The sequence below is a fragment of the Salvelinus namaycush genome, chromosome 21 (genome assembly GCF_016432855.1).
Source record: "Salvelinus namaycush isolate Seneca chromosome 21, SaNama_1.0, whole genome shotgun sequence".
NCBI classification, from domain to species: Eukaryota; Metazoa; Chordata; class Actinopteri; order Salmoniformes; family Salmonidae; genus Salvelinus; species Salvelinus namaycush.
In genome coordinates this window covers 22,223,910-22,249,738 of record NC_052327.1, presented here as the reverse complement: position 1 = coordinate 22,249,738, position 25,829 = coordinate 22,223,910, and the positions used below count along the sequence as shown (strand labels likewise).

At 43.4% G+C, this 25,829-nt stretch overlaps 1 protein-coding gene across 2 annotated transcripts; it reads right to left on the bottom strand.

Annotated features, from left to right (window-relative positions):
* Positions 1-305: 305 nt before the first annotated feature.
* LOC120066192 (septin-7-like) lies at positions 306-25,735 on the bottom strand. 2 transcript variants are annotated; one of them, XM_039017382.1, is made up of 13 exons: positions 25,441-25,479; positions 17,639-17,738; positions 10,922-11,028; positions 9,360-9,460; positions 9,041-9,175; positions 6,312-6,429; positions 6,136-6,228; positions 5,867-5,963; positions 3,228-3,279; positions 2,980-3,108; positions 2,598-2,733; positions 2,328-2,473; positions 306-2,197 (listed from the first exon to the last, which is right to left on the bottom strand). In XM_039017382.1, the coding sequence occupies exons 1-13, from the start codon at positions 25,477-25,479 to the stop codon at positions 2,158-2,160; spliced, it is 1,293 nt and encodes a 430-aa protein (XP_038873310.1). In that variant the 3' UTR covers positions 306-2,157. The 2 variants fall into 2 exon arrangements, with proteins under 2 accessions (XP_038873310.1, XP_038873311.1); XM_039017383.1 differs by having other exon boundaries at positions 2,158-2,197; positions 17,639-17,735; positions 25,441-25,735.
* Positions 25,736-25,829: the final 94 nt, after the last annotated feature.

Genomic DNA, 25,829 nt, shown 5'->3' with positions numbered 1-25,829 from the left:
ACTACTCTATCCTCGACATACAAGCAGAGACAGAGTTTTAATGTAGCTCACTGGATGGCACCAAACTTTTGGTTATCATCTTACCCCATGTTTTACTGTATATGTTCACTTTACTATAAAAACTTTCAGAACTATTTCCTATAACACTTAACAGTAAGAAACTGACATGTTTATCACTTTGAATGCAGCAATAACTATTTTGCAATATATGGAATTGATATGAGTGTTAAGATGCACATGAGCGTTATTGTGTTTTAATGTACTGTATGTAAGAATCCACTGCTTTAATAAAAGGAGAGGAAACATTTCACTTAAGCATAACCTTCTCATCTTTAATATTAATAATGTACAGTTAGAGAGAACAGATGATAATAAAATGAAGAACAGAATAAAGCTGAAGAGTGTAGATATATAAAAAAACAATAACAAAAACAACTGCTAAAGTTATGGCTACCTTCAACACTATTAGATAGGGGAGTGGTTAAAGAATGCTTTAGGAAAAGTTTGTCTCAGACCTTAGCTCAAATGAGCCTTTAAGACTTCTCAGACCATGGACTAACTTCTGACTATTACAACTCAGAGACCTGCAACAAGAGACTGGTCCTGAGAAAGTATACAGTTGGCATATAGTTATATTGTGTGTGTGTGTGTGGCTTGTGAAGGCAGTGTAGGTCAGAGGTTGTCTTCTGGGATTTGTGTTCAGTTGTGAAGTATATAACAATTTACAGTCAATTCCATTATGTATGTGAACCAGAAGAAAATGACAGGGGTTTTATGTGTGTTGTATTTATCTGTGCATTTTCTGTGTCCCTTTTGCATGTCTTCAAGTGCATCTTTTAAGATTCTAGAGGTTTGTAAAATCACTAAAATAATAATTGTTTAACCGCTTAATGATCCTACTGGATTCAAGGGATAGTTGTCCAACCATACATACATAATATATTAAAATAAAACTTGACGGACCTCAGAGAGGTAAGGGTTTAGAGGTGTCACACAATGTGTCTCAGTGTCAGAGTCTCACCGTGCGTTTGGGACAAACCCATGCATTTAGAGCTCTCGGTACAGTCTTCAGAACAGGGGACGAGACAGAGAGAGGGGACAATGGATAGATAGGGCTTTAGGTTTAGGGCTTTGACAAAATCCATCACTTCACAATATAAGACATTGCCATAATCACGGTTATCATTGTTTTAGACACCCATATGATTTGTGTAACATTATCTATATAATTAGGGACATAATTATCTGCTTCAGTATCCAGAGAATGTTATGACACTGACAATGTTACTGTTTATACCGTTAAATGTGTCTTCTATTAGTAAAATAGAAGACACAAACACATGGTTTACAGTTGTACACACACAGGCACGTGCACACACACAAGTACACACACATTTAAGATAGGTCACCACCTTTCCTGAACCTGGCTTTTTCATCTCGACTTGGCTTTTCACTGTCATAATTCCAAACAATTATTTTCCTGTTTCTTGTACACTCCCACCTGACTCGAACCCTTAATAATCACCTACAAGTGTGTGTTTAACATGCACATGTCCCAGGAGTTCAGGGAATGTCCGAGTGTATGTAATTGTGTTTACACATGTCACAATGGAGTGTGCTTGTGAATGGTCTTGAGCTGCCTCTGCTGGAAGAAACAGGTGAGCTAGCTAGACTAGAGAACAGATTGTAGTACACTAGTATAAAGGATGGCTATGCATGGTGCCTGCCATGTGTAAAACTCCAAAAGATCAGAGGGACATAATTTCCTCCTTGTCAAGAATAGAAATAAAAGGTTTTGGCAGACCCCCGAAAGAGGGAGTGTGTGTATATAGTGGTGTATGAGTGTGACATTGGGTTGTGTTGTTGTATGTACTGAATTAGAACGAGATGCATGTGTGAGGTCCATGTATGACATGTACTGCATGTAAGAGAGGTTGGGATGGAATGTCTAAATAGTACAATATGGTCAGCTAGCCCACTTTAGAATGTGCAAGCGTGAACACCCTCTTAGCCCTGAGCTAAGTGCAGTGTGAACGCGGCTTATTTGCGTGAGTGTGTGTGTGTGTGTATATGTGGTTTGAGGGTCATAGATTGTGTGAGCATCAAAAGGGATGTAAAAACGAGTTTGCAATATTTAATTGGAGGAATAGGTTCAACTTAAAATATTTTTCCTTTCTTTTTGTTCTTTTCCATGGTCCTGTAAAAAGAGAAAAAGGGAATTATTTAATATTTCAAAATTGCATTTCATTGAGAGAAATAGACAAAACATACTATATGCTTGTCTGAGAGAATAAGAGCAAGGACGATTAAATATGTCAGACACTCACTTAGAAGCATCAAGTTTCTGCTGCTCCAGTATACGTTGCTGTGCCTCCCAGTTGCACCTTTCCTCCTCATGGTGGCGCCTCTTCTCCTCCAGTTCCTTATACTGAACCTCCAAGTTCTTTTTCATCTGCTCGTGGCGTCGCTCCAGCTGAGAAGGGAGGCAAATGTGTTACTTGTGAATAAAACAGACAGATACACACATCCAAATTGACTGAGGCTCTCTACCTCTCCTGTCCTTATGTCTCCCAATTGGTGTACACACACACACACACCTCAGCCTCAGAGTCCTTCAGTTTCTGTTTCTTCTCCTTGACCTTCATCTCAAACACCTGCTCCATCTCTGTTTCCATCTTCTTCATCTTCATGACATGTTCCCTCCGCTCCTCCTCCATCTGGGCCAGGGGGCTCCTACAGGTCAAAGGTGAGGGACCAAACATCAAGAATCACTAACAGTGACCAGTGATTAACGAAGCACATCCCAACCAATACAGTCTGGTCACTGTCACTTAATGACATTATGACTCAAGCATCAGGTTAATCTATGAAATAAGCTTTACAGCATATTTTAGATTCTTTCTCAGCCTGTCTGTCTGATTACTATTGAACATATCAGATCTATGGTATTTCCTCTGATGATTAAGGTCTCTCTCCTACCTGGTCATTTGGTTCTTGGTCTTGCTGGTGTCCACTCCTCCATTGCAGGTTACGGCAGCAAGCTTTTTGCTGCGGTAGTTCTCATAGTGGACGTTGTTGGTCACATCCTTCAGATCTTGCATATGGGTCCTACAGGAGAGAATTGGGGAAGTTGGGTCTCAAATAATTATATCACTGTAAATACCGTGGTATAATCACTGACAATAATGGATGAATAAAAGGATTGACATGCATCCTCTGTCTCTCACCTGATCAGCATGTTCCGTAAGACAGTGAAGTCACAGTGCTCCCCGTTCTCCACTAAAACAGGAAGAGAGAGAGAGAGAGAGATGTCAGAGACCCACAGAGATTGATCTCATCACATCGCCATCAATCATTGGGTACTGGTAGAATACACACCAGTTCCCAGAATTCCCGGTAACATTACAAAGGTTCTCGGATCAAAGGGACAATTTCTACTCACGGAGCCAGAAATCACTGGGTCGCTCAGCTAGTCTAGTGTACATTCCTATTACAGGTAATTACCTGATGAGACTGGTAGGTAGTCAAACACACAGACACAGTCAACAAACAAAGTCATTGGCCAAAAGGACCCGTGCTCAGACAGACTGTAAACAAGAATGTGTCTGCTCAGTGAACACACAGACATGGTTAAAACTATCACTAAGACAGAGACACATTTCACTGGACCACTGCTCAAACACACACATTCAGTAGTATACAGTACATAGAGTAGTCAACAGACAGACATGTCACGGACCAGACAGACCACTGCTCTAAGACATATATTTCAGCTGATTAAACACACACATGGTTAAAAGATCACATGGGATTCTGGAAAAGGACCGCAGAGACACTGCTGCTGCTGCTGAGGATGTGGATTCCTCCTCTTTCCTGATCAAAACTTAGCTCCTTTACTACATAGCTCCTCTCCCCAGGCCCCACCTTATCTGGGGCTAAGCCTAACGTGCGTCACGCTGTCAGCTATGGATCTCAGGAAGAGGACGAGGAGGAGGACACCTTACCCGTGAGGTGCATGCATAGAGCCCCTTGCTGTCACCTACCTGAGTGACTTCTGACGGGAGGGAGGAGGGTACACAGGAACCCAGGTCCTGCCCAGGTGACCCCTGTAACCCGTGTCTGTCCACCCTGACTGTCTACTGAACGAGGGGTTACATGAGGGGAGATGAGGGCTGGCAGGGCAGGCCAGCCTCAGTGATGGGACGGGAGTGGAGGAGGGTTTGGTTGAGGTGGGGTCACAGGGTCATAGGGACACAACAAAGCATGGTTGTAGCTCTAATGGAAAGACACACCCTCGGCCAATTGGCTGAAAACTCCTGATGTACGCTGGACTGAATGGTTGTTGCCTGCTCACTGTTGTTTTCAGTGCTCTGCCGTTAAAACAGAGCAATACTGAGAGCAAGATCACTGCTATCGCATGGGGTCAGCTGCCCATCAGGAGTTTTAAGCCCGAGTGCTTTAGCTACTAATGGTCGTTAGATTATGATACCTGCATGGAGGTTTCCATTGAATGAGCCAAGAACAGGGAAAAATGTCTTATCCCATGACAAAGAACATATTGTAAAATGGTCTATGAATCAATATGCAACGGAGTATGTGTGATGGACCCCCTGTGGGAACTACAGGGAGGGAGTGTCAGCAAACAGCATCACGGTGCAAGGATTTAGAGCAACAGAGTGTATATACATAAGTGACTGTTCGTAGATAATGCATGCAAAATATGTATACATTCACATACTATGTATACAATAAGTTTGTGCAAATGTAACTCTTAACAGTTCTACAATTGAGTGTTAACGAGTGGCCAAATGATGACTAAAACGAATAAAGGTAGATCATGCAGTTCTGGAAAAGGTATGACTTAATATAAAAAGGTATACTTCAGGATTTTGTCAATGAGGCCCTTTATGTAGCGTGTTAGTCGATACCCATAGACTTCCAGCCATTGTGCTAACGCTAGTTAGCATTGGCTCACGAAACTACCTCTAAATTCCTTCATACTGGACACAGACGCATAATAATGGTATCCACAAGCTCATCTGACTCTGGGGAAGTAGATAAAAGGCCTCATTAGCCAAATCCCAAAGTATCCCTTTAAGATAATCAGGTACTTATTAACATGAGTTAGATGGTGATGTTGCTCTATTCTAGGAGAAGCGTTAGCACTGAACAGCCTATAGGTTTTTAAATTAGTACGAGCTCCACTTTGACCATCAACCTAATGTCGCAGCAACAAAAAGTGAAGAGGGGAGGAAGGCCTGAGGGAGAGGGGTATCAAATGTGAGAGATGGTTTTGTTTACCAAAAATGCCCTCTGTCAGTCATGGAAAAGAATAGACAGAAAGAAAAAAGAGAAAAGAAAGAATGAAAAAGTGAAAGACTGATACGGTCAACCACTGATACGGTCAACGGTCAACCACAGAGCAACACTTGAAAATGAAAAAAATGTATTTCAGGGAACTTAAAGTAAAAGAAAATCAAGTGGAGAACAACAACAACGATTCATTGTGGCCAATGGTGAAAAAAGGGGTGTCAAGGTCTCTCTCTCTGAGGTCCCTGGGGTGGTACAGTACAGTGTTCACTGCCAGAGAGACCATGATACCCTAGTAGAAGAACCCTGTCCCCCTTTTCCAGAATCCCTGTCAGAAACACTCTCTGGGGGAGGGGGGGGGGGGATTTCCTGGGAGGCCATGCAGTTTGCCTACACTAGGTCTCCACACGTCCGTGCTTCATCCACTTGCATGGCACAGTGAGTGACATTAATAAATAACATTCTCCAGAACAACAACAACCCACAGACAATACCATGCCACTGTTTCATCTCAGACAGAGAACAGAGAACCCAGCCAGGCCCATACTGAACCTACCTTCTGCCACGCCCCAGGGGTACTGACGACCTCGGACCTTCTTGCCGTTCACTTCAATCACCACGTTGCTGCCAACCACTGCCAGAGGCATCCGCTCCTGCCACACATGGAGACAGAGGGAGAAGTGACAGTTAATCAGTGAGCCTGTACAGTATCAACAACCTATTAGATAACCAAACTGACAGGGACAAAACAAAATGGCAGATAGGGACTAGTGTGGACTGATACCAATGACCGCATCAGTCTCTCTCACTCTCATTGGACACTACCTTGATCTTCCGGATGAGCTTGCTGTCCTCATCGTCCTCGGCGTCAGGAAACTCATAGATCCTGATCTTGTGTTCTTGGATTTCCTTCATGATCTGAGTTGAAGGTAAAAATGACATGAGTAATTGCCATACACATGTTGTGTTTGTGCGAACACAAATAATGAACACACACACACCTGTTTCTTGAACAGCTGGCATTCTTCAGGTGTCAGAGTGTCTGCCTTGGCGATGAGAGGGATCACGTTGACCTTGTCATGGAGACGCTTCATGAACTCAATGTCCAGGGGCTTCAGCCTTCAACGCATTTTACACAGTTAAAAAACATGTTCTGAGGCTCTGTTGTTGCACAGTCAAAACAGATACAGTCAGTCAGACAAACACAGGCAGGCAGGAAAGGCTGACTTATGCTTTGATGTGACACAGTCCTGAATAATTCTCTGTAGTTAGTACTTGTTCTGCTCAAACTGCCGCAGTGCATTATGCCACCAGTGGCAAGAAAACACTGGAGGAACCAAAGAAACACTGTCTTATTTACACTTCATAACCCAAAGTATGTGGACACATGGTCGAACATCTCATTCCAAAATCATGGGCATTAATATGGAGTTGGTCCCCCCTTTGCTGTTATAACAGCATCCACTCTTCTGGGAAGGCTTTCCACTAGATATTGGAACATTGCTGCGGGGGCTTGCTTCCATTCAGCCACAAGAGCATTAGTGAGGTCGGGCGATTATGCCTGGCTCACAGTCTGCGTTCCAATTCACCCCAAAGGTGTTCAATGGGCTTGAGGTCAGGGCTCTGTGCAGGCCCGTCAAGTTCTTCCCCAAACTGTTGCCACAAAGTTGGAAGCACAGATTCGTCTAGAATGTCATTGTATGCTGTAGCATTAACATGTCCCTAAGGGGCCTAGTCCGAACCATGAAAAACAGCCTCAGACAATTATTCCTCCTCCACCAAACTTTACAGTTGGCACTATGCATCAGGGCAGGTAGAGTTCTCCAGGCATCCGCCAAACACAGATTCGCCCATCGGACTGCCAGATGGTGAAGCTTGATTCATCACTCCAGAGAACGTGTTTCCACTGCTTCAGAGTCCAATGGAGGCGAGCTTTACACCACTCCAGCTGACGCTTGGCATTGCGCATGGTGATCTTAGGCTTGTGTGTGGCCACTCGGCCATGGAAACCCATTTCATGAAGCTCCAGACTAACAGTTCTTTAGCTGACGTTGCTTCCAGAGGCAGTTTGAAACTTGTAGTGAGTGTTGCAAACGAGGGGAGATTATTTTTTACACGCTACGCACTTCATCGGTCCCGTTCTGTGAGCTTGTGTGGCCTAACACTTTGCAGCTGAGCGGTTGTTGCTCTTAAAACTTTCCACTTCACAATAACATCACTTAAAGTCGACCGGGGCAGCTCAGCAGGGCAGAAATTTGACGAACTGACTTGTTGGAAAGGTGGCATCTTATGGCGGTGCCACATTGAAAGTCACTGAGCTCTTCAGTAAGACCAATGTTTGTCTATGGAGATCGCATGGCTGTGTGCTCGATTTTTACACACCTGTCAGCAACGGGTGTGGCTGAAATAGCCGAATCCCCTAATTTGAAGGGTTGTCCACATACTTTTGTATATATAGTGTATTTTTCTTTCTTTTCTTTTTTCCAGTCAGTGACCACTACTAATTATGTCATGGTGGGATCATGAGGGATTCTCTTTGTTATTCTCTCTGTGATGTTCTCACTCTGGCTGATGAGGGAGTAGGTGGACAAAGGGGCTCTTCTTCTCTGTGGCCTGAGAGAGTGAGTTCTGTCCAGGGACTGGAGGGGAGAGCTGGAGGGGGCAAAGCAGTAAGGGTGATGGGGGGTGGTGCGGAGGGCTGTGGATTCCAGGAATATACAGATACAGAGCAACAGACCCGCTGTTACAGGTCACAGGAGTAAAGGGGGCATATGAAGTGTGGGGAGAGCGACAGGGACAGACCTGGCAGAGGATGTTCTGAATTTGTCTCCACATTAGCAGAGGCAAGGACTGACAGGATTTCTGATCTCTTAATGCATTACCTTGTGTCGGTCTAACAACGGACATTTTCATGATCTTATATAATGTCACAACCACGTCAGTGTCCATAGTCCTCCTTATATGGCTGCATATAATTACAGCAACCATTTGACTGGTTAAAATATGTAGGATTGGATAGATCCTAACACAAAAAGTGGGCCTAGCTGATTTGCTACGGAGGCTATCTACAGAGGCATTTTTCTAAGCTGAAAATAAAGCATCCCATTCCCAGGGATTCTGAGCTCAGGGGCTCCTCAGTGAGCTGCCTCCTCCTGATTGGCTGGCTCAGTGATGGTGAGAGTGCTTCCATCTCATTCTCTGTCTAGTGGGTGTTATGCAACCTTGTAGGTCACAACATTGGCAGCCTACATCTCTCTCGGTCTTGCTTCCCACTCACATATGTGAACTCACGCATGCGCCTACACTCCACTCATACATTCATGTTCACGTTCGGGCTCACATACATAGGCAAGCAGAGATAATCAATAAAGGCACACACACACACACACACACACACACACACACACACACACACACACACACACACACACAACGTCATGACTTCTATAACACAGAGTTAATGCACATGGAAATACATGGCCACTCTTAACTCAGAAGCAGCATAGAGAACACTTTATAATTACAGTACACATATGGTATTACAACATTTGTTATCATCTAAAATGTGTTTCAGCTCATACGAGTCTCTTTATCAGACAAGGAAAGGTGGGTAGCATAGGCTTCATATATTTAGCCATCAATGAGTATATACTATACATCCTATGACATCAATGTAGTACTGGTACATGATCACAAAAGGACTGTTCCCCCAAGGTCTGTCAGTACTCACCCGTGGCCAGAGGGGGCGATGAAGTACAGGCAGCAGTGAACTCTGTTGTCTGGCATCAGTCGTCGGTTCACCCTGGACTCTGCATTCAGGAAGTCCTCACACTTGCTGTCAATGAAGTTAATGACAGGCTGCCAGCTGAGAGGGGGGGATGAGAGAGAGGTGAGAAAGAGCGAGAGAGAAAAATAGGAAAATGTTGTTTACCTCTACATTTAGGCTATCATTGACGCAGAGAGAATATTGCATATAGTCACACTCCCACACAACAAACAAACTCCACCATATCTTTCATACATGCTCACATTCACTCCCCAATACTCACCAGTTACTATTGTCCACTGCATCTCCAAACCCTGGCGTATCGACGATGGTGAGAGTGAGCTGGACACCCCCTTCCTTCACCAGAACCTTGGACTGCTCCACCTGCAAAACAGCAACACAGTAGCTCTAAGACATAACTCCATAGCTCCCATTTCATCTCTCAGCTCCCCCATACACTACGGCTCATCTATAGCTTAACCATGTTAGTCCTGGGAAACAAATGGCAGCTGTGACAGTGATATGGTGCTGGTAGATTTTTCCCGGTTTAGGAGACAAATGCATAATTAGCTTCCCGCTGCGGTTTGTTTCAGTTGCTCTCTGTTCGGCTGCTGCATACTTTCACAAGGGTAGTTATTTTGTGTTGACCTCTTTCAGTCTCTCTAAACACGCAGAAACACATTCTTTGCCTTTGCAAAACACTTTAGTTTAGATGCACATTATTTTCTAAAAGGGCATATATCAAGCACTCAAAATACTTTCGGAAGAGAGTGTGTGTGTGTGTGCCTGCATATCTGCTTTTAAATCCATTTCAGTGAAAGAGAAACAAAAAAACAAAAAATGTGCACCCATCAATTGAGTGAAATCTGAGTAGACAGAATGTGACCATTTGACAGACATAAGAGATTGTTCTGGAATATAAATACTCTTCCCCCTGTCTCTCCTCCTCAGCAGACAGCTGCACACAGCACACTGGGCCCAAGTCTACCCCTCTACATTTACACTGTGGCTTTGGCCAACCCCAACAGCTCCATTTCTAAACATTGGACGCACTCTTCAATGGAGGATCAAACACATCAGCAGGAACCACGGGGACCCCAGAGTCACAACCAGGAATCTTAGGCCTTCACAAATCTGAAAAACAACTTACGTCGGTCTACATTCAAAATGAAGTCACACGCTTTCTTACGAACAAGCTAATTTCTTGAAAACAGCTCTGCAAAAGTGTGGTTCTAAATCAGGAAATGATGACTCACAATGGTTACTAACTCCCACCTCAGTGTGATGGCGACAAAACCCAAATATAGCAGCCAAAAACCGCCCTGGTGTGTGTGCCTTTGCATATACATCACAAAGACAGAAAGCCGAGGCCCAGGATGCCTCCGGGATGGGAGTCTTGTGTTTGGTGGGAAAGTCACCACTGGGTGTTGTTTCATGGGAACATTCCTAACCTCCTACTGACCCCTTCAGGCCCCAAGAGGAACCAGAGCCCCCGAGTCCAACTCCCCCCCTTCTTGTCCCCATCCTAAAGAGAGGCCACATAAATCTCTCCAAACACCCTTAACTAAAAAAAACTAAAATGTGCACCCATCAATTGAGTGAACTAGCCCCCCCCCCAGCCTCTTCATCTGTCCCTCTTCTGTTAATCAAGGACATATAAGGACAAAACACTGTGGGCTCTATCTCTGGCTGCTGGTGCTCTGGGCGCGCTGCCTGTGGCCTGGCCGCTGTGACCATCCAGTGGTTATTGGGTTTGTTTGTATTGGCCTGAGAGCTGTGTGCTCTTTGGTCTTTGCTTGTGTTGCACTTCCACATTTGGAGGAAGGGGGAGGGGGTGTAGGCTACCTGCACAGTCTTCTTGATCCGTAGGGATGGGCCAGGGTAATCCTTGGAGTACAGGTCAGTCAGGAAGAGGGAGTTGATGAGCGTGGATTTCCCCAATCCAGACTCACCTATGGGAGGAGATCTGACGTCAGTAACATCATTGTCACAATGTGGAATTCAGCATATAATCTGGCTTTTATCTGGCTATGCAGTATGCATACACCAAAATAACTCATGCATACACATACCCTGCAGTGGCATAGTCACAGTCAAGGGTTTGAAGATCATTTCTGTCCCGGATAATTGCAGCAGAGGAAATAAAAGCTGATTCATTGTCTCATTGGGAAAGGCCAAAAGCCTAACTGCCAGAAAGTAAGCTTTAAGTCCGAGTGAATAAAATATTTCTTCTCTCCCCTTCTCTCCCTCACTAATCGTTCTTACCCTCTCTTCCCACCCTGACATTAGAATCAGTCAGTATGTTGTTAGTTTGACTATATGATCTTATTAGTCTACAGAGGATAAAACACACACACAGCTTCCATCTCCCACAGCTTCCAATTGTCCTGGCCAGTTGTCAAATCCTCAGATTCCAGACAGTGTGTCTCTTAACCTTGACCTCTCACACAGACCCTCTCTTTGAGGTGTAGACGCTGGGCAGCTCACCTCTGGCTGACAAACAGCACTAGCTCACAGGTTCCCCCCTGCCCCCTTCAAAACACACTGTTTAAGCAGGAGATAAGACACACCAAACCCACCCACTGTCTGCTGGGTACACCTGTCAGCACCGGGCCTGTGCTGGAGGAGGTCACCCAAACCAGGAGGGGGAGAGGATAGAGGGGCAGGCACCTCCTACGCTACTCTGGGGGGAATAGGTGGAGGGCAACAGAGGGTCAGGGGCATGTATCTAAAGCAGAGCAGACAGAGTGCCTGCAGATTACATTACTGGAGCTTGATAGCAGTTATGAAGGCATTTTAATGGAAGCCAGTCATACATATCATCTTCCCGCCCCTCTCTGTGGCCCTGAAACCTGGCACTAGGATCTCCTGTTTCTCTCTGCCTCTCATGCATGCAAAATGGATCTACAAGTCTCAGATAGAGGCCCTGTTCTGAGTCTGGCTCCTGTGACACTAATCTGCGTTTTGGGTTGAAATAGACAATGGGAAGGACAGAATTAGGATCGGAGTTCACTGGATTAGGAAAAAAAAAACAGGACACTTTAAATAACTATCTTGCAGAAATGCAATATGAACTCTATTGTAATCCTGGTATAAAATATAGCCGAAAAACTTTTATCTCTGGTCCCTAGACTAGAGCCTCCTCGTCCTTTGTTAGTTTGAGGGTGACTGCTGATGTTGGCTAGAAAAATAAATGAAGGGAAATGATTAACTAAACACGTGGACGAGAAAGGACATCAATCACAACGTGATAACAGTCCATATATCTATTATCCTTTACACAGTAGGCCCATTATTACCACAAAGAACCAGACCCATTTTAGGTGACTCAAGGTCACCTTACCTACCATCTAAAATCCAACCCCCAGTGCATCTTCTCTCCATCCTCCTCCTGCTGCGGTCCTGGATCAATTACACCCCCTGCCCCCTCTTTCTCACCAAACACTCCACCTCAGCTGCACAACAGACCAGCCAGAACACAGGGCACTAACCAAATACCATAGAGCTGCTCCAAAGAGGATGAAAGCCAAATTACAGCTAATGTTCTGCGCAGTGTACTCCACTTATAACAACCACTGACCTTGGAGTTCATGGTAACTCATCGTGGTCAAAATCACAGGACAGCAACAGTCGACATACCACATACAGTTAGTTGTGATGGTGGCCGTTCTGTGATGCAAACTAGCCGACAGTTTCGCCAATGATAGTCTCTCTGCAGTAGTTACCCCACCCCCGGAGGGCAAGTCAAACCCAATTAGCCTTCCTCTCAGTTTTAATTAAATATTGGGCCGCATGATCTCTGGAAACGCACTCTCCATAAATAGACCCTGTCCCTGACGACCCAAAGCTGCATGGATGGATGGCTGGCTGGGTGACCCGCCCCTTACAATGTTCCCATTATGAAAGAGGGGAAGTGAGGGGGACAGAGAGGGAGAGACCAAGAGGCAGGTGAAGAGAAAACAACTGACAGGGAGGGAATGGAAGTACAGTAACTGCAGTTGAGAGCGAGACAGATTGACAGGGGTATGGGGACAGACATACAGATGGACACACAGGACATGTTTCCCAGGAGATTCCTAACATTCCGGGCTTTTATCTCTCCTCCCTCTTCCTGTCAACATACTAATGCCTAACCAAAAATGAGCCCTGGGGTAGCAGCTGGCCCCAGACATCCTGACAGGCCCCTTTTACACTCCCCTGCTTAGCCCAGCCACACCAGACCCCTTGCTCCTCTCCTCATCACCCCACATAAAGGGGCTCCTGGTGCTTCTGGTCTGTACGCCTGTAGCTCTTTTCCACTGACAAACAACACAGAGCTCTCCTCCCCTAACTAACAGACATGTGGGCCTGAATCACAGAGTGTGAAATGAGACATCTGGTCTACATGCACTAATGTCTATATGAGGAGAGAGAGAGGGGGAAGGAAGAGGAGAGAGAGAGAGGGGAAGGGAGGAGAGAGAGTGTGTGTGTGTGAGGAGAGAGGAAATGTGAGAAGGGATGTGTAAGTGGGTCAGATAAGCTCTATCAATCAGGAGATGGGATGGCTGCAGTAGGGTCAAAGGTCATCTGATAAAGATCTGCAACTCACACACAAACATACCTCAACTACTATACGGCGGAAGATAAAGAGGATGATATACCAGAAATATGTGATACTGTGGTAGGCTTACAGATGGACTAGCTACTCCACTGTCTATTATAAGATCTGGTCTGTATAGTCAATGTGAGTCAGTTTCCCAAGATGTTTGTGAGAGAGAGCGGGTAATCTATAGAAGATTCACTTTGAACCCCTGAGTCTAAACAGAAACTGACAGAATCAGCACGAGTGAGGTCATACAGGACATGTGCACACTGCATTATACAGCAGCAGCAGCTCCCCCCACACAGAGTCACTCACACACCCTGAAGCAGTCCAACTGATCTCACACAAACACACACAAAGGCGCTCCTGCTGTGTTTCACGCACAAGGGCCAGAATAAGTCATTGTGAAATACATTTCCTTTTCTTAGTGGCTCATCTTGATGCAATGTGATGACATTTCCTTCACCTGGAAAATATGTGTCTGAAAACATCCTTTCTTTTCGTGGTTCTACGCTGTTGAGGTAACGCTATCTTTTTAGTCAGTGAACAAGAGTCAGTAGATGACAGGAAGAAGACGAACCAGAGGAAACCAATAGGTGAAAATAAATTGCCATAGAATAGAGCAGGGATCATCAACTAGATTCAGCCACCGGATGATTTCTTCTTGAGCAGAAGGTCGGGGGGCCAGAACATAATTACAAATCATTTGTAGCCTGCAAATTGACCACAAGAAGCACAAACAGATATAATATTTGACTAAAACAGAATAAATTCAAACCTTGCTTATATGCAATCACGTCTCTCTTTTGCGCTGGAATACTCAAGAACAGATTCCCAAAACTAAAATTACTTGGAGCTGATTTCCTGGTGTTTTTACAGTCTTTTATGTCTAACAATAAAACCAAAATGTACTCCAAAAACTTGAGGGGCCAAATAAAGACACCCGTGGTTCGCCAGTTGGGAAATCCTGGAACAGGGATGGGACAGTGGTAGGGGAGTATGAATGGTAGGTAGGGCTGCAAGATATGGGCAACAAATGTAATTGCAATTTTTTTGACCAAATATTGCGATTGGACTTGCGATATAAACTGAGCGTACAAAACATGACAAACTGACCAGGTGAATCCAGGTGAAAGCTATTATCCCCTGATTCAGAGGGGTTGGGTTAAATGCAGAAGACACATTTCAGTTGAAGGCATTCAGATGTACAACTGACTAGGTATCCCCCCCTTTAAATAATGATTTTTAAGCCTTGAGACAATTAAGACATGGATTGTGTATGTGTGCCATTCAGAGGGTGAATGGGCAAGACAAAAGACTGAAGTGCCTTTGAACGGGGTATGGTAGAAGGCTAAACAGTTTCCTGTGTGTATAAAGAATGGGTCACCACCCAAAGAACATCCAGCCAACTTGAAACAACTGTGGGAAGCATTGGAGTCAACAAAGGCCAGCATCCCTGTTGAACACTTGACACCTTGTAGAGTCCATGCCTTGACAAATTGAGGCTGTTCTGAGGGCAAAAGGGGGTGCAAGTCAATATTAGGAAGGTGTTCTTAATGTTTTCTACACTCTGTGTAGATTAAAACACTTGTGTGAACTGAATCATAGAATGAGAAGAAGCAAAGCATTTGACCGAACAGAACAAGCTTATAGTGAATCTAACAGATGAGGAACTGCACTGCTTGAGGGCTCCCGAGTGGCGCAGCGGTCGAAGGCACTGCATCTCAGTGCAAGAGGTGTCACTACAGTCCCTGGTTCAAATCCAGGCCATATCACATCTGGCTGTGATTGGGAGTCCAATAGGGTGGTGCACAATTGGCCCAGCGTCATCCAGGTTCGGCCGGTTTAGGCCGGCATTGTAAATAATAATTTGTTCGTAACTGACTTGCCTAGTTAAATAAAGGTTCAATTTGAGTGACCGGGCGGGGCTTGGTGTGTGTGTGGGGAAGGAGTTGCGAGAGGAGAGAAGGAGAGAGACGACAAACGGAGTCAACTCTAAAAACAGACGTCACATGTGGCTGAGTGGCATTTCAAAATATTCCATGCAATATGGACCTCTTGCGATATGGATATTGCACGTGTCAATATTGAGATTTCGATGTGAATTCTATTAATTGTATTAACAGCATGGCTGACAGAAGAGAACAGAGACTGGGATCTACTATTGGCACTGACTGTGATAAAAGAGAAGCTCAAGCTCCAAGTGTTGTAAATTCTTATGTCTTGTGAGGTGAATTGTAACAGTAGTCTATTTAGCCTCTACTTTGTTCCTATAGTATATCATGGATTTAGACGACCTGCTTTGTAGAGCAGCCCGGCTCGCTCCAATCTTTCCCAAGTTCAGTACAGAAATTCTGCCAGCTGGCCAAAAGGCCAGGAAACAGGTTTTTTCCATTCCAGAATTTTGGAGGGAAAAAAATGTCCCAAGCCAAAGTCCTGTGGCGTCAGTCTCACAGAGTGACATTGGAACAGTGGAGACACTTCCAAGTGACCGGGCTCTAACAGGCGAGCGGATTCCTAAAAAGAGCCCCAGTCTGTCAAAACAGTGAACCCAGCTGGCTTCCATTACAGGCCAATCTTCTCACGACTACAGCTACAGCTCGCTCTACTGGCCCTGAGCCTGGGAGTGCATTCTCTAACACTTTCTACAACTCTCACAGAGAGAGGGTGCCTGCCTGTCTGTCTGTCAGAGCTGGAATGAATGAGATTGCTCCAGAAGTCTTAACCTTTTTATGAGTGACTGGTAGAGTTTCACAATAGTAGTGTCTTAAAGTGTAAAAGTTATAATGCGAAAGTTATACTGTGTGAGTGTGAGTGTCTCATCTTTGTGTTCGAGGCACTGTTGTGTTTGTTCTCTCTTCCACACTTCACATTTGTTATGTGTAATGTTTGGCTCAGCTGGGGTATGCAGTGGTTGGAGATACAAGGAAAGAAAGGCCCATATGTAACAAGGCTGAAATCCAATCCTGTTGACATTGAATTCTGCCACTCTCCCTCTGGCACATGCAGCCCTTTCACAGTGTTACTTTACCAAACAGGAAACCCAAACCAGAGGGAGATATTCTGTATGTGGGACATGTCATGCTGGTTGGCTGTGAGAGAAAGAAAGAGAGAGTGTGTGTGTGTGTGTGTGTCAAAAGGAAGTGCAAGAGTGCACAGTTGGCATACATAAGACAAAAACCAAAATATCCACTCTTGATTCCCATGGAAGACAGCCCTTACATCAGTGAAGTATGATCAATACTGTATTTCCTCACATCAATCGCCTCATGCAGATTAACAATTCAATAAACATGTGATTGTGGTCTGTGAATGTGTGCTTGTGCATGTATAACCAACCAGCTCTCACAGTCTCACTGAAGAATCAGAAGTTTGTCCATTAATGTCAAATTTCGAAGGTTACGTCTAGGCAGGTTAAGTTATATACATCAAAAACAAGTGCCTAGCACTGGGATAGAACACACGACCCGAAGAACAGTCCACAAAGCAAAACCCAAGCCTACATGATTCTAATAGCATTCACCGTTGCCTCTAGTGGCCGGTTTTGAAGTAATCTCCTGACGTCCTGTTTTTCTGGACGGATGTCTACTTTCGCAGTGGATCTTGAGCGACTTGGCTGGTATAACCAATCACTCCTCCACTCTCATCTCCAGATTCCATTCCAAGTTCATTGGAATTCTGTGGTTCAATAATTCTTAAATGCACTCAGTTTACCAATTCACAGAGCTAGAGATAAAAAAGTAATGAACAAATTCACTGAAATTTTGTGTGACATTTTTAGTTAAATTCCATGCAGAAAAATAGGAAACACACATTGATCCATACAATGCATTCAAACCAAATATGGAACCTCAAATGACATGCTTCATGTTCCTTTTTCACAGACAGACAGACTCACAAGCAGACACATATAGACAAACAAAAATTAACCCGACCAGGGAGACCCACACATAAAAAGAGAAGCGGACAAAGTGACTCACCAACAACCATTAGTGTGAACTCAAAGCCCCTCTTCACTGACTTCCTGTACACCTGGTTGGGGAGGTTGGCGAACCCCACATACCCCTCCAGATTCCTCTGCTGGAAGAAAACACACACAGAGTTACTCTGGAATCTCCTTGGGTGAGAAAAGCACTTTGTGTACACAGATACACAGAGAGACAAAGTGCTGGTTTTAGAGGCCATGATTAGTATTTCTCTGGCCTGGAGTGACAAAGCACCTTTGAAAGAGTGGGGTAAAACAGGAACAGGGTTACGGGTTTGAGGTGAGTAAAATTACAACAAAAAATAGGTACAAAAGGAGAAGAAGGGGGTAAGGTAGTCTAACTGATCCTCCTGTGTTTATTTACGAGTCGTATCATATCCATCATATCCATCATCTGAGAGACGTCGTCATGGAGACAGTGGATCTCACACCAGATGACAGCCAACGCGTTCCCAAGTTGTGTGTTCTCCTTCTCTTGAGTACCGCATTTCTCCATGCCGCCCTCTGCCTACTCTAATCTCATCCTCTCTCTCTCCCAGCGCGTTGTCACTCACGCTACATAAGGCAAACACAATTGATCACTGCTCGCCCCTGTTCACAGGACCTCTCATGCGTGTCCCAATGGACAACACAGGGGTAGAAAAGGGAGAGGGGCCACACTAGTCACTCCCACACAACAGCCCAGTCAGACACTGTCTACCACCCTGAAAACATGTCCTCTCACTCCTATAGTAACAAGGAGAGTCAGGAGACACACAACAGGGCTGCTTTGGGAGCAAACACATTGTTGTGGTATGTCGGAGGTGCACAGGCAATTGCCCTCAATGCTTCCATTTGAGGAAAGGAGTTAGTGGAGTATTAACCCAAAAAGCTCTACGACAATCTTTGTGTGTATCCTTTCCACATCTCAAGCTTTATTAACCCCACATCGATCAGAAGCTGGTATATTTGAGGGGGTTTAAGCCTTAACCCTGATTGAATATTGTGTTATTGTTATAGGCTATGTGATAACAAATGTGTTATTACACATACAATGACGAATCAAATCCTAAGACTCCTTGCCCCCAAACCATTTTTTGACAACAAGACCAAGGGGCAGATGGGAAACCTTCCTCACCATCCCCTTCTGTATTTTAACAGATTCAGTGTAACAGCGCAATCACTGTGCTAGAAAAAATAATTATAACAGGTCAATGGAGAAAATCAGGGCACATCCTGTCAGAGAATTGGCTTATAAAACCAGATAATCCGTAGTAGCAGGGACAAAAACACCTAGGCTATATTGACCATCAAATAGGCTCTATAGCAAAGCCCATATCCATCTCTGCCTACCTACAGTGTCAAGAAAAAGTATGTGAACCCTTTTGAATTACCTGGATTTCTGCATAAAATTGTCATCAAATTTGATCTGATCTTCATCTAAGTCACAACAGACAAACAGTGTGCTTAAACTAATAACACACAAAATTGTATTTTTCTTGTCTATATTGAATAGATCATTTAAACATTCACAGTGTATGTTGGAAAAAGTATGTGAACCCCAAGGTTAATGACTTCTCCAAAAGCTAATTGGAGTCAGGCGTTAGCTAACCTGGAGTCCAATCAATGAGATGAGATATGTTGGTTAGAGCTTCCTTGCCCTATAAAATACTCACAAAATTGGAGTTTGCTATTCACAAGAAACATTGCGTGACGTGAACCATTCCTCAAACAAAAGAGATCTCAGAAGAGATTAAGAATTGTTGACTTGCATAAAGCTGGAAAGGGTTACAAAAGTCTCTCTAAAAGCCTTGATGTTCATCAGTCCACGGTAAGACAAATGGTCTATAAATGGAGAAAGTTCAGCACTGCTGCTAATCTCCCTAGGAGTGGCCGTCCTGCAAAGATGACTGCAAGAGCACAGTGCAAAATGCTCAATGAGGTTAAGAAGAAACCTAGAGTGTCAGCTGAAGACTGACAGAAATCTCTGGAACATGCCAATGTCTGTTTACGAGTCTACGATACGTAAAACACTGTATAAGAATGTTGTTCATGGGAGGACACCACGGAAGAAGCCACTGCTGTCCAAAAAAACATTGCTGCACGTCTGAAGTTGGCAAAAGAGCACCTGGATGTTCCACAGCGCTAGTGGCAAAAAATTATGTGGACAGAAGAAACTACAGTTGAGTTGTTTGAAAGGAACACACAACAATATGTGTGGAGAAAAAAGGCACAACACACCAACATCAAATCCTCATCCCAACTGTAAAACCTCATCCCAACAGTTTTGTAAAGAGGAATGGTCCAAAATTCCTCCTGAGGTTATCGCTGCCAAAGGAGGGTCAACCAGTTATTAAATCCAAGTGTCCACATACTTTTCCCACCCTGCAGTGTGAATGTTTACACGGTGTGTTCAATAAAGACATGAAAACGTGTAATTGTTTGTGCGTTATTAGTTTAAGCAGACTGTTTGTTTATTGTTGTGACCTAGATGAAGATCAGATCAAATTTTATGACCAATTTATGCAGAAATCCAGGTATTTCCAAAGGATTCACATACTTTTTCTTACCACTGTATAGCATGTTCCTTCAGGGAAAACAGAACATTCATGTAATCAGGTCTGTGCATCAGCATGTGACAGTGGTGTAATCACCCACAGCACCCTACACCTAAATGATGCGATCTGTATCGATTGTGGCAATTAGGGTTACACATTTTGGGGAATATTCAGAGGTGGAAACTTTTCGTGGGAATCAATGGGAATATGGGAATTAACAGGAATATATGCAAATGAATACTAATACCATTTAAATATAGATGTTTTTTGCATTGGTTATATTTACCATATCATATGGAGACAGAAACATAAACCTTTTACCTTATCATAAGTATACATAATTGCAAACGATTAAATCGCTCCAATAGAAAAAACATATATACAGTTGAAGTCAGAAGTTTACATACACTTAGGTTGGAGTCATTAAAACTTGTTTTTCAACCATTCCACAAATGTCTTGTTAACAAACTATAGTTGTGACAAGTCGGTTAGGACATCTACTTTGTGCATGACAATGTAATTTTTCCAACAGTTGTTTACAGATTTCACTTCTAATTCACTGTATCACAATGCCAGTGGTTCAGAAGTTTACATACACCAAGTTGACTGTGCCTTTAAGCAGCTTGGAAAATTCCAGAAAATGATGTCATGGCTTTAGAAGATTCTGATAGGCGAATTGACATAATTTGAGTCAATTGGAGGTGTACCTGTGGATGTATTTCAAGGCCTACCTTCAAACTCAGTGGCTCTTTGCTTGACATCATGGGAAAATCAAAAGAAAATCAGCCAATTCCTCATTTAAAAAAAATGTAGACCTCCACAAGTCTGGTTCATCCTTGGGACCAATTTCCAAACGCCTGAAGGTAACACGTTCATCTGTACAAACAACAGTAGTAGTAGTAAGTATAAACACCATGGGACCACGCAGCTGTCATACCACTCAGGAATGAGACGCATTCCGTCTCCTAGAGATGAACATACTTTGGTGCAAAAAGTGCAAATCAATCCCAGAACAACAGTAAAGGACCTTGTGAAGATGCTGGAGGAAACAGGTACAAAAGTATCTATATCCACAGTTAAACGAGTCCTATATCGACATAATCTGAAAGACCTCTCAGAAAGGAAGAAGCCACTGCTCCAAAACCGATATAAAAAAGCCAGAGTACGGTTTGCAACTGCACATGGGGACAAAGATTGTACTTTTTGGAGAAATGTCCTCTGGTCTGATGAAACAAAAATAGTACTGTTTGGCCATAATGACCATCATTGTGTTTGGAGGAAAAAGGGGGACGCTTGCAAGCCGAAGAACACCATCCCAACCGTGAAGCACGGGGGTGGCAGCATCATGTTGTGGGGGTGCTTTGCTACAGGAGGGGCTGGTGCACTTCACAAAGTAGATGGTATCATGAGGAAAGAAAATGATGTGGATATATTGAAGCAACATCTCAAGGAAGGAAGAGAAAGTTTAGTCACAAATGGGTCTTCCAAATGGACAATAACCACAAGCATACTTCCAAAGTTGTAGCAAAATGTGATGAAAGAAATAAAACGCTGAAATAAATCACTCTCGCTACTATTTTTCTGACATTTCACATTCTTAAAATAAAGTGGTGATTCTAACTGACCTAAGACAGGGAATTTTTACTAGGATTAAATGTCAGGAATTGTGAAAAACTGAGTTTAAATGTATTTGGCTAAGGTTTATGTAAACTTCCGACTTCAACTGTAATTGTTACGAATTGAACTTTAATTAAATGAATTGACTCTTCACATGGGAAATTTCATTGAACAAAAAAAAGGAATATTGAATGACCCATCGCACATCCCAAAAACATTTTCAACATTCATCTGTAAAATGATAGTCTAGAAACTAAAGCATTGGTTGTCTTCCTCTCAGGCTTTCATGTCTTGAACATCAGACTGAGGCCTCATCTTCACTGTCACTTTCCAACCTTATTGAGGATGGCTCGTCGTCAGGCTCAAAAAGCCTCAAATTTGCCCGGATGGCCATACATTTTTCGACCCTTGTATTGGTCAACTTGTTGCGTGCTTTGGTGTGTGTGTTCCCAAACAAGGACCAGTTGCGCTTTGAGGAGGCTGATGTTGGTGGGATTTGGAGGATGGAGGCAACAGGGGAAAGAGCCTCAGATCCACAAATTCCCTTCTATCATGTGGCTGATGAGATATGTTGGCACGACTGCCATATTACATTTCCATCCCAAAGCCCTTGCTTGGAAGTGTACTTTGCCAGACTGCCAAGAACCTTGCCCTCCTCCAGGCCAAAGTGGCGAGACACGGTAGTGATGACACAATAGGCCTTGTTGATCTCTGCAACAGACAGGATGCTCTTGCCAGCATACTTGGGGTCCACATGTACACTGCGGCATTTGTATGGGCTTCAGGCAGAAGTCTTCACGCTTTTTGATGTATTTCAGAACTGCAGTTTCCTCTGCTTGGAGCAACAGTGAAGTGGGCAGGGCAGTACGGATTTATTCTCTTACATCTGCAAGCAGTCTGAACATTAGACAGGATGGCATTTTCACCCTCAATCTGTGCAATGGCTACTGATATAGGTTTCAGGCTGCTTACCACCCTCTCCCAAATACATCATCCAGGAGGATCCTCTTGGTAAGGCTGTCCATGTCGGCAGACTGATATGGCCATTTCTTGGAGAGACTCCTTCCCCTCCAGGAGACTGTCAAAAATGATGACAACACCACCCCAATGGGTGTTGCTGGGCAGCTTCAATGTGGTGCTCTTATTCTTCTCACTTTGCTTGGTGAGGTAGATTGCTGCTATAACTTGATGGCCCTTCACATACCTAACCATTTCCTTGGCTCTCTTGTAGAGTGTATCCATTGTTTTCAGTGTCATGATGTCTGTGAGGAGCAGATTCAATGCATGAGCAGCACAGCCAATGGGTGTGATGCGAGGGTAGGACACCTTCACTTTAGACCAAGCAGCCTTCATGTTTGCAGCATTGTCTGTCACTCTCTTGTAGAATACTGGTTGAGGGGTGGAGATGAGGTAGTTAATTATTCCTTGCCCATGAACATTCAACCACCCATCAGAGATGATTGCAATACAGTCTGCTTTCTCTATGATTTGCTTGACCTTCACTTGAACTCTGTTGAACTCAACATCCAGCAAATTAGTAGATAAAGCATGTCTGGTTGGAGGGGTGGCTAGGCGAAGAACATTCAGAAATCTCTTCTTATACACATTGTCTGTGAGCATCAGAGGTGAACCAGTTGCATACACAGCTCGAGCAAGACATTCATCAGCATTTCTCTGACTACGTTCCTCCATTGAGTCAAAAAAACTTTTTATTCGAGGACCATGAGCTGTTGCTATTAATAAGGTGTCTGATTCATCATTTTCACCTCGAATAGAAGTAGAGGGACTTTTGTCAGAGGTTGCTTGTTGTGAGCGCTGAGGGAACGTTATGCACTTGGCCAGATGATTCTGCATCTTTGTTGCATTCTTCACATATGATTTGGCACAGTATTTGCAAATGTACACAGCTTTTCCTTCTACATTAGCTGCAGTGAAATGTCTTCACACATCAGATAGTGCCCGTGGCATTTTCCTGTAAAAAAAATTAGTAAAAAAACAAAAACAATTCCGTGTACAGATAAATAGTTAAGCAGTTAGATTAATCAACTCCTTTGTTAGATAAATGTTTTAAAATGAAACATGTATGGAAACAGGTGAATTAACACTCCTCAGTTAGCAGGCTCAAGCAAGCTAAAACCCACTTGGTAGCAAAAACTAACTAGCAGAAATTCTTAACAAGTTAGAAATGATTTAAACACACTTTGCTGTAGGCTACCATTTACTAGTTAACAAAAATCACATATGTCATACAAAATATATTCACCCCACCCAGTATTGTAATAAAAACTTACCAGAAAGCATTTAGTCCTTGGCTCAGACAGTGTAGTGGTGTGGGCTCAATAGCATCTCATTAGTGAGCAAGATCTTGAGAATCAGCTGCACATATGATGGAAAAATGCACTGTGCATGCAGAGGGTTGCAATTCCATTGAATTGGGGATAGTTTAACCAAAATATGCCACAATACCTAAAATTGCCTTATGTGTATCCCACAAAAAAAGGTTCACTGTTATAAGCTTACTTTTTTGATGAATTTAAGCAAAATTCCCGGGCTTAACTTCTCGTAGAAATTTTCCGGGAAAGTTTCTGACCCTTTGCAACCCTAGTGGCAATCAAGAGTTTTTCAATTTACACACATACATTATTGGTGGAAAATAACAGGTCCAAGCAAAAGGTCACATACATAAAGGCTTCATGACCGTCAATCCAACATTGATATCTTGCTGTTGTTTACAGTTCACTATGTGTACAGGCACATAGTGATTTTAAATGGCCCCAAAGCAATTTCCATACTCCCTCCCTACCCATGCTGGGTTATATAACTTTGCTGTGATGTAATCTCAGCTCTCTCATCACCTGGGGTTAACACGTAACAGACGGTAGAAGCTAGAATTATTGGGGACCTTTTGAAGAGGGACTGACATAGGTATAAATACATGTGTATGAGACAGAAAGAGAGAGAGAGAATGAGAAGAGAGAGATCCGAGGACTGTGAATAAAGATGTGTGTGGTGCAGAATGAAAAGCACACCAGGGTTAGCTGGATGACAGCAACTGCGTTCGGATTCTCTGTTAGCCAATGCAAATGTGTCAAGTGATCACGTTTTTCTGCATTCTAATACAATAATGAACTGAATATGTTCAATCAATATTTGACTAAGATCACCTTTTATAGCCTAGGCCTATAATGACATTATCAAAGACTACATAATAGCCTTCATCACGGCCGCAAATTTAAAAAATTGCCTAGGCATGGAAACAAAAAAATGAATGGAAACATCATCTTATAAATTCCCTTGTGGATTCTCAAACGCGCATAAGTATGCATGTCCATTCCTCCCCACGACCGGGCGCGAAACCCTTCTCTTCTTGTCAATTATAAGCGAAAATGGATTCGAATAAACCCGTACTCTGGCCGAGAGCTATATGGAATAGGAATAGGAATAGTCTATATGAAATCAGGATTTTCGGTCACATTCCTCTTTCTCTTATAGTATTGCCATGGACCATAATGGAGTTCTAACGTTGGAGACAACGTCGGTTGCATAAAGTCATTGGTTTCAATTCATTCATGGAAATTTTTAAATCCAGTTCACACGAGACAGAGTATCAACATTGATTTAATGTGATCAGATTAACACTTACTGCAATGCTGGCAACTGTAGATTCTGGTCGTTCGATCATTGTAGTACTAGTGTGACACCACCCACCCAGGAGCCGAAGAAATCAGGCATACAAAAAAATAAGAAAACTACGAAACAAAAGCGTTAGAGACGCTTCTTTCAAAAGACACGTCCTATTCAGGCAATTTAACGTTTTTATATAGCAACAGACCCCTAATGCCTCTAAACAGGCCCAAAATAATGAAATTGGGTAAGTGGTATCCACATACCACTAGTCAAAACATCATGAACAGCAGAAGGGATTTTTTTCCCCAAGCTACAAATCTCAAAAGGCGATTGTGTCCTCCTTTGGAACTGCATGCCTATTGGCTAAAGACATCTAAAATTGTGATGTCAGACAAGATCCGACAG